The sequence below is a fragment of the Petaurus breviceps genome, unplaced genomic scaffold (assembly GCF_028583685.1).
Source record: "Petaurus breviceps papuanus isolate PSGF00001 unplaced genomic scaffold, PetGlider_PUasm1.0 90879, whole genome shotgun sequence".
NCBI classification, from domain to species: Eukaryota; Metazoa; Chordata; class Mammalia; order Diprotodontia; family Petauridae; genus Petaurus; species Petaurus breviceps.
The window spans coordinates 64,542-80,086 of NW_027187368.1; the positions used below are offsets into that span (position 1 = coordinate 64,542).

At 37.7% G+C, this 15,545-nt stretch overlaps 1 protein-coding gene across 1 annotated transcript in view; it reads left to right on the forward strand.

The window, feature by feature from the left end:
- Nucleotides 1-15,545, forward strand: part of DENND1A (DENN domain containing 1A) — a gene marked incomplete at its 5' end in the record, with an annotated part of 386,178 nt that overhangs the window by 59,346 nt on the left and 311,287 nt on the right. Inside the window, one exon of the mRNA XM_069073945.1 lies at nt 3,237-3,337. Within this exon, the coding sequence (XP_068930046.1) occupies nt 3,237-3,337 (101 nt within the window). The remainder of the gene's footprint in view (nt 1-3,236; nt 3,338-15,545) is intronic.

A 15,545-nucleotide genomic window follows, 5' to 3' on the forward strand; every position in this document is an offset into this window, starting at 1 on the left:
GAATATTAATAATACTAATAACTAATATTCCTATAGCTTTTCAGGTTTACAAAGCATTCTTTTCACCACTATCCTGTGAGGTGGGGCCTGTTATTAGCTCAGTTTTACAAATGATGGGGCTTAGTAAGCATGGATGATTTACCTAGTATCAGTCAATAAGTGTTTATTAAGCACCTAAAGCAATAAAGATTCAAAGGAAGGCAAAAATTTGGTCTCTGCTGTTGAGGAACTAACATTGTAATTAGAGAGAAAACAGTCAGATAACTATGTACACACAAGATATATGCAGTGTAAATGGAAGGGAATCCTAGAGGGAAGGGACTAGCAATAGTGGGGATGGTGGTAGAGAGGAGACTGGGAAAAAACATCCCACAAAAAGTAGGATTTGTGCTGAGTGCTGAAGGAAGCCAGGGGAGCATGAGCTGAAGGGAAGAAGGCATGGAACATAGCCAAGGCAAGTGCGAAGAGATGTGAAATTGTGTAGGAGGAGAAACAAGAGGGCCATGTAGAGCAGTGGCATCAAGTTCAAATAGAAATGGGTTCCTGTGGGCCACTTACTGTAGCGCCAACATAATATTCACAGCACCAACGGCCCCATTTTGCAGATGAAGAAATTTAGGCAAAGAAAGGTATAGTGACTGGTGTAAGATTACCCAGGTAGTTAGTGGCAGTCAGGACTCAAGGACTAGGTCTTCTGCTTTCAATCCAGTAATTTTTCTATTACCCTTCCTAACTCATCTTCCCATTTCCCTCTCACCTCAATCCCAAGAATCATGTCAGTATTCTGCACACATTTGGGGCTTAATGATTTGTTGAAGTTTTAGTTGTTGAATAAAATGAATTCACAGACTTCCTGTTTGTTTTGTCCCCTCATGGAGACATTATCATTTCTTGTAAAACAAATTTTAATCTCTAGGAATTAAATTTCAAATTATCTATCAACATCACTATTCTTCTCCCACCTCCTTGACACCCAGTATCTTCCTGCTCCTGTTACTCCCAACTCAACATACACACCTCATTTCTTTACTTTGTCCCAGGCTTTTTCTATATCTGTTGAGAGAATTGTGTGATTTGTTATGTTTTTTTGTTTTTAATCTGATTAATACATTGGTTTTGTTTTTAATGTTGAACCATTCTTACTTCTCAAGAATATTAGTTAGAAAGTTATGTTAGTTAATATTAGTTACTTAGTTAAATAAATGATATTTTGAGAAATTGCTATGGTCTTTTTATCAAAATTTTATTTTAAAAATTTATTTAATATTCATCAATATTATTTGTATGTGGTTTTATTTCTTTGCTTTTCCTTCCCTAGTTTCGGTATAAAAACTTTTATTTGTCTCATAATAAAAGTTTTATGCAGTGCTTTTTTTCTTGATTTTTGAGAAAAAATTATAGTGTAGGCATTAATTTCTCTTTAAAAGTTGATAGAATTCTTCAATAAGTCCATCAAGCTCAAGAAGTTTCCCCACCACAAACACTGGTTATTCCTTTACAACTAGTCTAGTTTCCTTTACTGAGATCACATTATTTAAAAATCTCAATTTGGTATTCTGATAGTTGGGGTATTTTGTATTTTTGAAGGACCCAGTCTCTTTAGAGAGAGATTCAGAGTGAGGAAAACTGAATTCATGTCCCAGATTTGCCTCATGCTAATGCAGTGACTTGAGGCACAGAGACTTGAGAGTATGTTAATAACAACAATGATGACGTTTATATAGTGCTCACTATGTGCAAGGCACTTAAGTGTTTTACAGCTGTGTCATTTCGTATCTTATTTAAATATATTGATTCATAAAATGGGAATCATCATGCTCTTACTGCTTACCTCAGAATCACCAAATCTTGAAATTTGAGAGTTAGAAGGAACTTCAGCTAGCAACTAGTTCAACACATTACCAAAAAAGAGTCCCTACTAAAACACACCTGACAAATGGCCATCCAGATCTGTTGTGAGGGCACTGCTTTGTAAACCATAAAGTGCTATAAAATTAAAAGCCGTTGATCAAGTTTTAAAATCAAATACTCAAATATATATATATATATATATACATACATGTATATATATACATATATGTATTATTACTAATACTATTTTACATGTAATTGGGAAATAAGATATACAGGCACTGGGGCATAGAGATCCACTGGAAAAGTCGAAAGGGGTATGGGGGAAAATATGGGAGAGAGCAGACTGGAGGAGGGGATATCTTGTGAGACTGCTATTTTGGGGCAGTGGGTAGGGGAAAAACGGGGAGAAAAATTTTAACTCAAAATCTGGCAGAAATGAATGATGTAAATCAGAAGTTAATAAAGCATTTGAAAAATTAAAAAATAGGCTTTTGCACCAACAAAACTAATGTACACAAAATTAGAAGGAAAACAATAAACTGGAAAATTTTATATAAAAAAAAACATTTCTTATTTCATGGATGTGTTTTGAAGACAATTCTTTATAAAAAGCTATAGAATTGTGAGCTATTGTTATTGTAATTATTATTATTGAAGTGCTCCATTAAAGTCCTCTGTTTCAAGTTATGAAGGAAACTGTAGGTTCTCACAAAGACTATTTCAGAATACCACAAGCTCTGGCAGGCCCTGGGAAGCCGGAAAGGCTTTGAGTAGTAACCTAATGATGGACTACAAGTTCTTTGGCCCAAGGATCAGCAGGACTAGCTAAGTGTGAGGAAGCTCATTGCTGAAGGGTTGGCTACTAGGTGTCAGGGAATGGGTTTTTATGACCCTAGCAACTTATGAAATCACCCACTAGGGCATGAAGGAAGTAGAATCTATGGCAATGGAGACTGAAGTACCCACATTAATGGAATCACAGATCTTTTGAAGTATTATTATTGATCTATCAGTTTAACACAATGTGAACAATAGTATAAAATTAATAGTATCATTAGTAGTAGTAATCACTACTCTCCTATAATATCTGGTTCACAGTGTTTTGGTAAGGATCAAAGGAGGTAATTCATGTAGAGTGTTTTGCAAACTTTAAAGCACAATGCTAAAAGTCAGCTATTATTATTGTTGCTAATAGTATTATAAATAGCAAAAATCCTTATTTAAATTGCATGTTGCTGTTATAAAATACTTTGTGCCTGTTGTATCACTCAAGGTATTTCTGTGAAGATTTTAAACCTGCTTCTTTCTTTTTTTCTATTTGAATTTTGTATCACTTGGTCTGTGACCTGCTTTTGATCTCATGATATTTGTTTTTTTTCCAGTTAACTGCCTGTATCCATGGGTCGGCCGCTATGCTCTACCCGATGTTCTGGCAACATGTTTACATCCCAGTTTTGCCCCCACATCTGTTAGACTACTGCTGGTAAGGTGGCATGTGCTCCCCATCATCGTCTGAGGTGTTATTTGGTTTGGTCATGGGTGTGATCAACTGGAGTCTGGGTTCCAGTGGAATAACCTTCAGGCATTCCATGCCCATGAGGCATTGGAGGCAGAATCTAATCAGGATTCCATCTCTGTTGTCCAAGAACAAGCCTCAATCAGTATGAAGAAGTTCTGCATTAGAGGCCTAGCCTCTGAAGAAAAACTTGGGTTTTTTTGTTTGTTTGTTTTGTTTTGCTGCATGTTAGGGTTTTGAGATCTGTGAAGGAATACCCAAACTGATGAAATCACAGGTCTTTTCAAATACTGAGGTAAATTTTTGTGGCTATTTTTTATTTTATACATAGATTCTATAGTTTTTCCAGTTTCCATTTTAGGAGTGCAGTCTCCTCTAAAAGGAGTGGACTGTAATAAAACCAGTATGGTGTCTCACACCATAGGATTAGTGGTAGGATTAGACATTGTGATGACAGATATATTTGGACTTCATAAAGCAAGGAACTATTTCCAACTTGTTTCTCTGAATTTGCTCTTGTGCATTAAATAAGCTAATATGAATTGTCACTTTTTAAAAATGTAGATCCTTTTTTGAGTTCACTGAGTGTTCATGCTTGAAACTCTTTCTATCTATGAGATTAAGAAGCAATATATTTCCCATTATCTGTTGGAGGACTCCGATCTAGAGTGTCTACCTAATTTTTGTGCAGCAAAAATTTTCTTGTTGATTAAGCAAGACCAAGTGGTTTACAGGTAAAACTCAATTTAAAGAAAGCCACTTTTCACAATATTTGGGCAGCAGAGCCTGTGAAACAAAACCTCCATTAAATAGCTAAAAAAGAATGGTTTTTAAAACCATTATTTTGAAGGCTCTAATTGCTCTTTGTCAAGCATAGATTGAACTCCACATTCAACAGATATTTATTTTACAAGCATTAATTAACTGCCTGCTGTGTGCAAAGCTCTGAGACTGATACTGGGATACAAAAAGATAAACATAAATCCTGTTGATAAGGAGCAAAGGAAGAACAAGTACACACGTAATTTTGATATCAAGAAGATGAAGGTTAAATACTTGGGAGAAGATCAGACAAAGTAATGTATTATATTTGAGGAAGAAGAGATTCTTTCCCTTGGAAGGTCAGAAAAGTCTTTCTGTAGGAGGTTATAACTAATATGAACCTTGAAGGAACAGAGGAATTCCTGTAGACAAACATGGAGGGAAGGATTTGGGAGACACCATGAACAAAAGCATGGAGATGGGAGAGAGCAGGACAAGAATGGGGAACCGTGAGCAGTTCATTTTGGCTGAAAGGTAGAATACTTGAAGGGAAGTAACATGAGATAAGGCTGGGCAGGTAGGTTGTAGCCATACTGTAGAAGACCCTGAATACCAGAGCCAGGAATTTGTACTTTATTCAGTAGGCATTTGGAAGCCACTGAAAGTTTTAAGTAGAGAAGTGAAATAATCCCAGCAGTGCATTAAGATGCTCAAAACAGCTCTATGGATGCAGAGTCATTTAGTGCTCATTAACACAGGGAATAAAGCTCCCTTTCCCTGGAGAAAAACCTGGACCACCAGTTGTTGATGATATTTTTTTTTTTTAAAGCAATCGGGGTTAAGTAACTTGCTCAAGGTTACACGGCCAGTTATTTCTGGGTGTGGTGCTGAGTGTCTGAGCCCGGGATTTGATCTCCAGGTCGTCCCAACACTGGAGCCGGTACTCTTACTCGCTGAGCCACCTGGCCGCCCCTAAGCAATTGGGGTTAAGTAACTTGCTCAAGGTTACACGGCCAGGTGTTTCTGGGTGGGTGCTAAGTGTCTGAGCCCGGGATTCGATCTCCAGGTCTTCTCAACACTGGAGCCGGTGCTCTTACTCGCTGTGCTACCTGGCCGCCCCTGTTGATGATATTTTAAAGGGAATTCATGTATTGTTAAGGCATTTGTAACTACATCAGGGTTTCCTAATACAAACTATATTGCTTAGGTCAGAATACGTTACATTTTGGGGCGGCTAGGTGGTGCAGTGAACAGAGCACAGGCCCTGGAGTCAGGAGGAACTGAGTTTGGGTCCAGCCTCAGGCACTTAACACAAAACTAGCCATGTGACCTTGGACAAGTCACTTAACCCCAAATGTCCTACCTTTTCCCCTCCCCCACCAAAAAAAGAATACCTTACATTTTTTATGGAACAAATTCTTTACAGAAGGCTATAGAACTGTGGAATAAGGGTGAGGGACAAATATCAAGGGTGAGAGAAGTAAGACCCTAGTAGGAGATAATTTTTTTAAAAACTTTATAGAATATTAAGAAATAAGAACCCAAGGTATCAAGAGTTTAATGTACTGCCAATTGGAAAGTTGTGGACTAGATAACCAATTCAGACAAATATATATGGATGATAATGATTCATTCACCATTTTTGTGAAAGAACCTTTTTGACATTTGGCCAGGAAGTATTTTGAGGTATTCAAATAATAAATTACATTTGTATATTGCTTTAAAGTTTAAAGAGCACTTTTGCACGAAGTCATTTACTCCTCACAACAGTTATGGGAGGTAGTTTGTCAGGTGTTATTATCCTGATGTTATCTGTGTTACAGATAACAAAACTGAGCCTTAGACTCACCTGAAGGCTTCCAGATCATAGATCTTTCTGTGGTTTCAGAATTGGTTTTGGTTTTCTCTTTTAAAAGAATATTATTCATATCATTTGTTTTTATATCAAATTCATTTCCAAATTCCCCACATGCTCACCCAATGAACCATTCCTTGTAACAAAGAATAAATAATAAAGAGGGGAGGGGAGTAAAAAATATAGTCCACAAAATCATTACATCATCTGAATCTGATAGTATAATCATTGTTCCACACCCTTAGTCCTCCACCTTTGCAATGAATGAAAAGAGGTACATTTTCTCATTTTTTTTCCTGGTCTTAAGGTTGATAATTTAATGATATCACATTTGGGATTTTAGTTTTTCTTCTTTACATTGTTGTGATTATATGTATTTTGTTTTACCATTCTGTTTGGCTTTTAAAATCTTTCATGATCTGGCTCTTTCCTACTTTTTTAATCTTCTTTCACTCTTCGCATCATCTTATACCTGGACTATTGCAATAGCCTCCTGGTGGGTCTGCCTGCCTCAGGTCTCTCTCTCCTCCAATCCAGTCCTCCATTCTGCCATCAGAATGATTGCCTATAGGGTCAATACAAAATCCTCTGTTTGGCATTCAAGCCCTTCATAACTTAGTCCCTCCTATCTTTCCAGTCTTCTTACACCTTACCCCTCAGTACATTTTCTTTGATCCAGTGACATTGGCCTCCAGGCTGTTCTACAAACAAGATGTTCCATCTCTGGATTCTGGGCATTTTCTCTAGCAGTCTCTCATGCCTGACATGTTCTCCCCACTTGTTCCTGTCTCCTGGCTTCCTTTTAGATCCAACTAAAATCTCATCTTCTATGAGAAGTCTTTGCCAACTCCACCTAATTCTAGTGCCTTCTATTAATTATTTCCTATTTATCCCTTATATAACTTGTTTGTACATAGTTATATGCTTGTTATCCCCTATTACCTTGTGAGCTCTTTGAGGATAGGGACACTCTTTTACCTCTTTTTGTATCCCCAGTGGTTTGCATAGTGCCTGGCACCTAGCAGGCCTTTAATGAAAGTTTATTGATGGACTGACTTTACTCCGCTCCATGTATAGTATGATCCAGTTACACTGGCCTTCTTGCTGCTCCTTGCACATGATACTTCATCCCCCAACTCGATGACATTTCACTAGCTGTAGCACATTACTAGAATGCTCTCCATACTCACCTCTACCTTTTGACTTTTCTGACTTTCTTTAAAACTCAGGTAACACCCCACTTTCAGTCTTTTTTGCTCTTCCTTTCCCCACTCTCCTTCTCACTCCAATTCCTTCCCTCAAAGATTACCTTCCATTTACATTGTGTATATCTTACATGTATGATATTTTGCATATTGTCTCCCCCATTAGAAAGTGAACCCCTTTAGGGTAAGGACCGCATTTTTGCCTCCTGCAAGCAGGTAGCCCAGTGCCTGGCACATGATAAATGCTTAAGCAATACTGACTGACTGACTGACTTCACTTTACATCTGTTTGTAGAAGTCTTTCCTCCTGTAATTCTTCGTGTGCATCTTTTCTTAAATTACAATAATATTTCATTAACCTCATGTACCACAATTTGCTTAGCCATTCTCCGGGCAATAGGCATCTATTTTGTTTAAGATCTGTTTATTTCATAGGGATAGAATAGATGGTTGTGCCTGTATTTGTGATACTGGTCTTTGTGAATCATTATTATTATTATTATTTTACATTTCACCAAGAAGTTGGTTATAAATCTATGGGGAATCTTTGTCCACTTTGAAATCTGACAAGATAAGGATGCTGTATTAAAGACTACTAGGGAAAGAAACATATATTTTAATGTGGGTTTAATATGATTATCTTTCACCAGTTGTTGTCGGCATCTGCAAATGCCATGAAATTATGTTTAAAGTAAGTTTCTCATATTGTCTATGGTGTTTCTTTACTACATTTTTGTCAAAGCCTCTGTAGAGCCGTGAGGTAAGGAGCCTTTAGGGATAACTAGCATTTTAAGGGAAGAGACAGGAGCCTGAAACATGTAAATGTGAAGGAGTCTGGTTCCTCTGCAGATGATTTAAATGTTAAATACATCCCCATGTAGGGGATATAGGGACTGGAATCTGAAAACTATTATCTCCTGTAGAAATGAACCTTCAATTTACTCACTGCACAGGAAGGGCAGATGCTACTCATTTTCGCTGTCAGCAGGTGCCCTTTCTATGCATAATAGACTTCGAATGTGTAATTAACACATGAAGGAGGCCACCACCAGTCACTCTTTCAGGTACATGCTGCTGCTAGTGGTTTTCAGGACAACCATGAGGGCCATGAGAAGTTCTTACGTTGCCTAGAAGATTTGCTTGCCATTGACTTCCTGAAAAAGACCTGTTAAAAGGGGCTAAGTCCAGATCCCACTGTGGGCAGGTATAAGTGTAGACCAAGCAAATATCCACTCGGGTCACAGACTCGAGATGAAGGAAGGAAGGAAGGATAGAAAGATGGAAGGATGGATAGACAGGGGAGTTAAAGCTGGAAAGGATCTTAGAAATCATTAGTCTAACACCTTCAGCTTATAGATGGGGAAAACTTAGTTTTAATGAGAGAAAGAAGGGGATTTGTCTGACTGAAATTACAGAGGAAGCAAGTAATGTGGCTTAGTCCTTCTGATTCCAAATTTAGTGCTTTGGAGCCCCCTGCCCAGTGGACTGATTTTGATCTTCCCTGACAAAGAATACAGAACCAGGATGAATAAGATGCTCCAGTATGGTGGTTATATTTTTGTGGGTTTTGTTTGTTTCATTTTTGTGTTTTTAACTAAAAAATAATTAAATGGAAAATGCATTGATCTCTAAGTCAGAGGATTGAATATGATCCTGGGCAAATCACTTTACCCCCCTGAGTTTCTGTTTCCTCCTCTGTAGAATGGGAATAATAATCCTTGTACTACCTACCTCATAGTACTGATGGGAGGTTAGAGGCTATAGAGTTGTTGAGTTGTCCTCAAAAGCAATTGCTGGCAAGCCTCCCGTTGCACATTAACAAACATAACAACAGATTAGCTGAGGGAGCTTTAATTAGCCTAGTAATAGCAGATTGTGATTGTTGTAATAAATCAATTTAGGCCAAATGCCTTTTCCCTGAATGCTTCTTAAATTAACCTCTGAATTCTTTTCTGATTTGTAAACATGGAGAGGACAGTATGGTCACTCAGGAGATTTATAATAACCTCCACAAAAGCAGATACAGCCTTCTCCTCAGGATGGACATTTACTAGTCACATGACCATGGATTTTTCTCTTAGGTTCTCAGAAAGGCTCAGTTTCTTCATTTTTAGAATGGAGATAATAGTCAGTAAGCATTCATTAAGCACCTACTGTGTGCCAGGCACTGTGCCAAGCACCTAGGATACAAAGAAAGGAAGGGAAAAAAAACTGGCCTCTCTTCTCAAGGAGCTCATAGTCTCCTTGCACATATGGGTGAGATGAAAGCCCTTTGCAGCTTTCAAGAACTATAAAAATATGGGTTATTTTAAAAATTTATATGAATCATAGAATCTTAACAGTAAGCTTCATGAGGGTGGAGAATGTAGCTTACCTTTTTATCTCCCTATACTGTAGTAAATAGGTGCTTGATAAAAGTTTTTTATGTTTACTTGAATTTAATTAGATTTTTAGTCTGTGGTACTTTATACTTTCCCTTCAGCTTATCTTTCAAAACCTAACTCAAATGACACCTTCTGCAGGAAACTTTCCCTTATCTTTGCTCTCCCTTTTTTCCAGTGGGACATGATTTCTGCCTCATCTGAACTTCAATCTCCTTTTATGAATATCTCATGTTTTTATTCACATGATATATTTATCTGTCTCTCTCTATATTGGATTGTAATCCTTTTGAGGACATAGAACATGTTTTTTTTTTTTATTTTTGTGTCTCCTTCCCTGCCAGCACAGAAAATAACATTAAAGCATAATTTTGTTGTTCAGTCATTTTCCAGTTCTGCCCGACTCTTCAAGACCCTATTTAGGGTGTTATTGGCAAAGATACTGGAGTGGTTTGTCTTTTCCTTCTCTAGCTCATTTTACAGATGAAGAACTGAAGCAAACAGGATTAAGTGACTTGCCCAGGGTCCCACATCTAGTACCTTAGGCCAGAATAGAACTCAGGTCTTCCTGACTCCAATCATGACACTCTATCTACTGCACAACCCTAGCTGCCCCATAATTATAGCACAGTCAGCCTTTAATAATTGTTTGTGGAATGAATGTATAAAAGTAATATCACTCATTTCTAAGATATCTTAAATTTAAAAAAAAAAAGTATTTTTCTTACAATACTCATTGACATGAGAATGAATGATTACATTTGAAAGATAAAGAAATTGATAATTAGTTTGATAATTTATAGCCAGCCAGGTAGTCAGTAAGCAGCAGAACCAGATGAACCCAGGTCTTCCAACTCTGAGTCCAGTACTGTTTCTTAGAACCTATGTATGAACAAGAGCTAGACATTACAAGTATTATTTTAAAATTGAAGAAAAGAAAGTTCATAGTTGAAGGGATTTGTGTGGTCATCCAGTTTGGAGGTTTCAGGGCTTTGACTCTTAGTTTAATAGGATTTCAGTTACAAAGAGACCTTAGAAATCATTTGCTCCAACCCATACCTCTGCCCAATTTTACATATGAGGAAACTAAGTCCCCAAGAGAGTAAATGATTTGACCAAGGTCATACAGATAATAAGTGGCAGGACCAATATTAAAATCCTCATCTTCTAACTCCAGCCCAGTGGTCTCTAATGCACTAGACAAAATCAACCTATGCCACATCTCGGGATAACGAAGAAATTCAGGGAAAGGTCATCTTTCTTTTCTACCTCCTTTTGACTGTTTTTATTTAAAACATTTTTTTAAATTTAACTTGCATTATTGTGTGGTTGTTTTCATTTGCAGCTGTGGCATAAGAATGAAAAGACAAGAAACAAAAGCAGATGGCAGAGAAAACGAAAGGAGGGATGCATTTCCAGCCCTTATGAATATTTAAAAGCATGTGCTGCTGGGCTCCATCCTAGTATGGGGCTGTGCTCTCTCTTTCTGACTTTGAAATTATGAAGCTGATAATGTTCCCTACCTTTGCTGTTTCTTCCCCCCTCCTCCTTGGGGAATAACACTGAAGGTGGGGCGTGGCTAAGATTAACAGGTTAAGTCTACAGTGTTGATTAGTTTTCTTTTACAGAAGAAGAAATTAGGAAAGTCAGTGAGAGCTTGTGAAATAAACCTATATAGAGAATCCTTGGAAATGGCTTTTCCATTTGATAATGGCATCATCTGTATCAGAGAATCACTCAGTCAACAAGCATTTATTAAGCACCCACTATGTGCCAAGTACTGGGAGTACAAAGAGAGAAAAAAATCAAACAATTCCTGTTCTCAAGGAGCTTAAATTCTATTGGGGAAAATAATATACACACAAATATAGACACACACATAATAAACAAAAGATAGTGAGAAAGGGCACTAGCAGTTGGGGACAGGAGAATAGGAAAAGCATTGTGCAGAAGGTGGTGCTTGAGCTACATCTTGAAGGAAGAGGGGGATTCTTGGTGATAGAAATGAGAGGAGAGTACATTTCAGGCATGGGAAACAGAAGAGAAGAGGAGAGAAGAGAGCTAGAGCCTTGGGATATTCCCATAATTGGGGGGGGGGGCGGGGACCAGGAGAAAATAGTTTCTTGAAAGCCCAAAGAAAAGAGCATATCCTGGATGCAAGTGTAGTCAGTAGTGTCAGATACAGTAGAGAGGTTAAGAACAATAATAACATAAAAGAATAGTAGATTTGGCAATTAAGAAGACATTGGTAACTTTGGAGAGAGCAACTTCAAAGTAATGAGGTTGGCATACAGACTGCAAAGGGTTAAAGAATGAGTGAGAAGAGAGAAGAAGAGGTGATGAGTATATCCAGCTTTCTTTAGTAGTTTGTAGAAGCAAGGAGAAATATAGGCTGCCAGACCCCAAAGGAGACTAAGATCTACTGAAGATTCTTTACGTATGGGGGAGATGTTGAATACGTTTGAAGCCAAAGGGAAAGATAATAAATAGTAGGTGGGGAAAGATTGAAGGTTCGAGAAAAGAGGAAGATGTTTGGGAGCAGTCTGCTGGAGAACAGGAGAGGAGGTGGAATCAAGGGCACATATAAAGAGGTTGGCCTTGAGATCATCAGAGGCTAGAGAAAAGGAGATGACAACTCTGGGGTTTTGAGATGAAAAGATCAGAGAAGAGAGAGCTCACAGAGAATAGCCTCAATTTTCTCAGGAGATGGGGGTGTGTGACTTTGGAAGAGGTTTTAGAAGAGGAAGTTTGGGATCACTTCTGGGAGTAGTGGGATAGGGATCAGTTATGGAAGAATATCAGTTTCTCAGATTTAGAAAGGACTTTGAAGGTTCAGAGTCATAGAATTGTACTTTAGCCCTTAGAAGAGACCTTGCCGAGGGTATGATTACCTTTTGCTCATGCTAGTGATCATTCAGCTCCTACTTCAGCACTTTGAGGGGCAGGAACCTTACTGACTCCCTAGGAAGTTCTTCTAAGTCAAAATCTGCCTCTATGCAGTTTCATTGTATTGCTTCTTGCCATGCCTTCTGAGACCGATCAAAATGAGTCCAATTCTTTCTTGTGATAGCCCTTCAGGTGCTTAAAAATGGTTATTATTACCTCTCTGAGTCTTCTCATCTTCAGGCTAAATATCCCTTATTTCTTATATTGTAGAAAGAGCCTTTGGTTTTGAATCCTGCTTCTTCCATGTACACGATCATGTCACCTCATCTCTGTTTCCTCTTCTGTACAAATAATTTTGTTGGAATTAATGATCTCTAAAGTCCAATCCCCAAATCTATGATTTTAGGAACTATTCTTTACATACATTGCTTCTAGTCTCCTCACTATCCTGGTGACTTTTTCAGGTTATGTTCCAGTTTTTGAATATCCTTTCTAAATTGTGGAGTCCAGATCCAGACTGTATGCTACTCATAATACAACCTAAGATCTTATTTGAATGTCAAGTCATATCGTTGGCTCGTATCACGTAGTTCACTAAAACTCCCAAAGACTATCACAGTCTCTCAGAGTTGTAGAAGATCTCTGAAGTCAGCTAGTCCAACCCTTACCTGAACGGGAGTTCTCTGTACAACATCCCTAACAAATTTAGTCAGCCTTCATTTGCAGACCTCCTGTGCTGAAGAATTTTCATCCTTCTTGAGACTAATTATTTAGAAATTTTTCCTTATTGAGAAGCTAAATCTGCTTCTCTTCAGCTTCTTTACTTCTGCCCTCTGGGGCCAAGCAGAATCAGTCTAATCCCTCTTCTGTACAATAACCAAATTTTAAATGCTCCAAGACAGCTGCCTGTCCTTCCTAATTATTTTCGTCTCCAGGACAAATATACCTAGTTACTTCAAACAATCCCATCTCTATCCTGGTCACCTTCCTCCAGGCATAATCTAACATCGATATCTACCAAAATGTGGTGTGCAGAATCATATACAGAACTCTGGAGGTAGTCTGTATTCATAGAAATTCTTTTCCCACCTCCCACAAGAATCAGAATCTAAAATAAAGTCCCTAAGTCATTCACCTCCCAAAAAATAATTATGTTGAGACTTGCCTGAAAGTTTACTAACATGTTGTTGCTGATGAAATAGTCTTAGGGAAGGGTCAGGATAAGTTTAAAAAAAAATTTTTTTTTTCATAAAGACATCAAGACAAGAAGGAAAATTGATTAAATGACTCCTGCAATTCTGAGTTGAATCTAAAAGTTAAATAGTGTTCTAGATCAAACCCTGAGGCCCATCATTTGTAGGGTCAGAATCTGGTACAAGCTGTCCTTAGTAGTTTCAAAGAAATTTAAAAACCATTATATAACAATGATAATATAACAACTTAGATTTCTGTAATAGGATTGTGAAGTAGATATTACAGGTATTATAGAAACCAGAAAACTAGAAGATGGAGTGATTTTTCTAAGGTTATACAGTTGACCATGGACAAACCCAGGATTGATTGATATCTAGGTCTTTTGACTGAATTCTTTGCTTTTTCAACATGAAAATGAGTGGTATCCCAGACACTTGGGTAAGATAACAGAACAGTGGGCTCTATTTATCTGTGCAGTTTCAAGACTTGCATAAACTGTCTGCCATATCAAATCAGATACTCTCAATCAGATTGTTAACGAATTACTGATGCATTAAAGGGTCTCTGAGAGCTGAGGAGTCAAAGAAGCATGGTTATCTGTGATATTACTATCAACATGGGGCATATTAGGTGGTATCCCATGGAGAGAAGATATAAACTCATTTTACCCAAATTAAGAATTTTGAACAGAAGATAGTAATTTACATCTTAGGTCTGACAGAAGTTTTGTGGCTATGAGTAAATCACTTTACTTTCAGTAAGGCCTCAGTTTTTTCTTCTATAAAACAGAATTAAGAAGCTTTGTGCTTCTTAATTAATAATCCACACAGGAGGGGCAGCTAGGTGGCGCAGTGAATAGAGCACCGACTGGCCTTGGAGTCAGGAGGACCTAAGTTCAAATCTGGCCTCAGACACATAACACTTACTAGCCGTGTGACCTTGGGCAAGTCATTTAACCCCAATTGCCCTGCCTTTCCCCTCCAAAAACAAAACAAAACACTGATACTTAGAGAATTGCCTGAGGTATAACAAACCAGGTGTACAAAGCAGGCAGAAAATCAGAATTAGAATTGAAGTTGTGGCAGCAAGCTAGTGCAGTGGATAGAGTGTTGGACTTGGAAGTAGGAAGATCTGATGTGAAATCCTGCCTCAAGTATGTGCTAGCTCTCTGACCTGGGTAAGTCACTTAACCTCTATCAGCCTCAGTTTACTCATCTACAAATTGAAGGGATTGAATTGAAAGTCTCTAAGATTTGTTCCATCTTTAAATCCATACCAGTAGATAAGTGGTCAAAAAACATGGGGAAAAAAGCCATTTCTAATAAAAAGAATTACAAAATGTAAACAACTATAGGAAAGAAGATTCTAAATCATTAATAATAGGAAAAAATTCAGATAAAGAACTGAGGTCTTCTAACTCCCAAGTTCTGTGATCTTTCCCTACCCCAAATCATATCTTACATGTAAAGTGTTCTGTGTACTATAAAGTACTCTAAAAATAGTTTAGTCTTTAAAATAAACTTTAAAGTGCTACAGATGCAATTATTATTCCAGTCCAGGCTTTGTTTTATTTTGCTTTGCCTTTTGCTCTTTTCCAAACCATTTCCAAGTTTCAAATATCCTGCACTGAATTTGATCAAAAGACCAGAGTTCAAATTCTGGTTTGATTTACTACCTGTGTGACCCAAGTCACTTCATCTCTCTTGTCCTAAGTGTCCTCTTCTTTAAAGTGATAAAATTGAACTAAATGCCTTTCTGGAGAGCAATCTGGAACTATGCCCAAACGGCTATAAATACTTTCATACCCTTTGATCCAGCAATACCACTCCTAGGGTTATATCCCAAAGAGATCATAGAAATGGGAGAAAGACCCATATGTACAAAAATGTTTA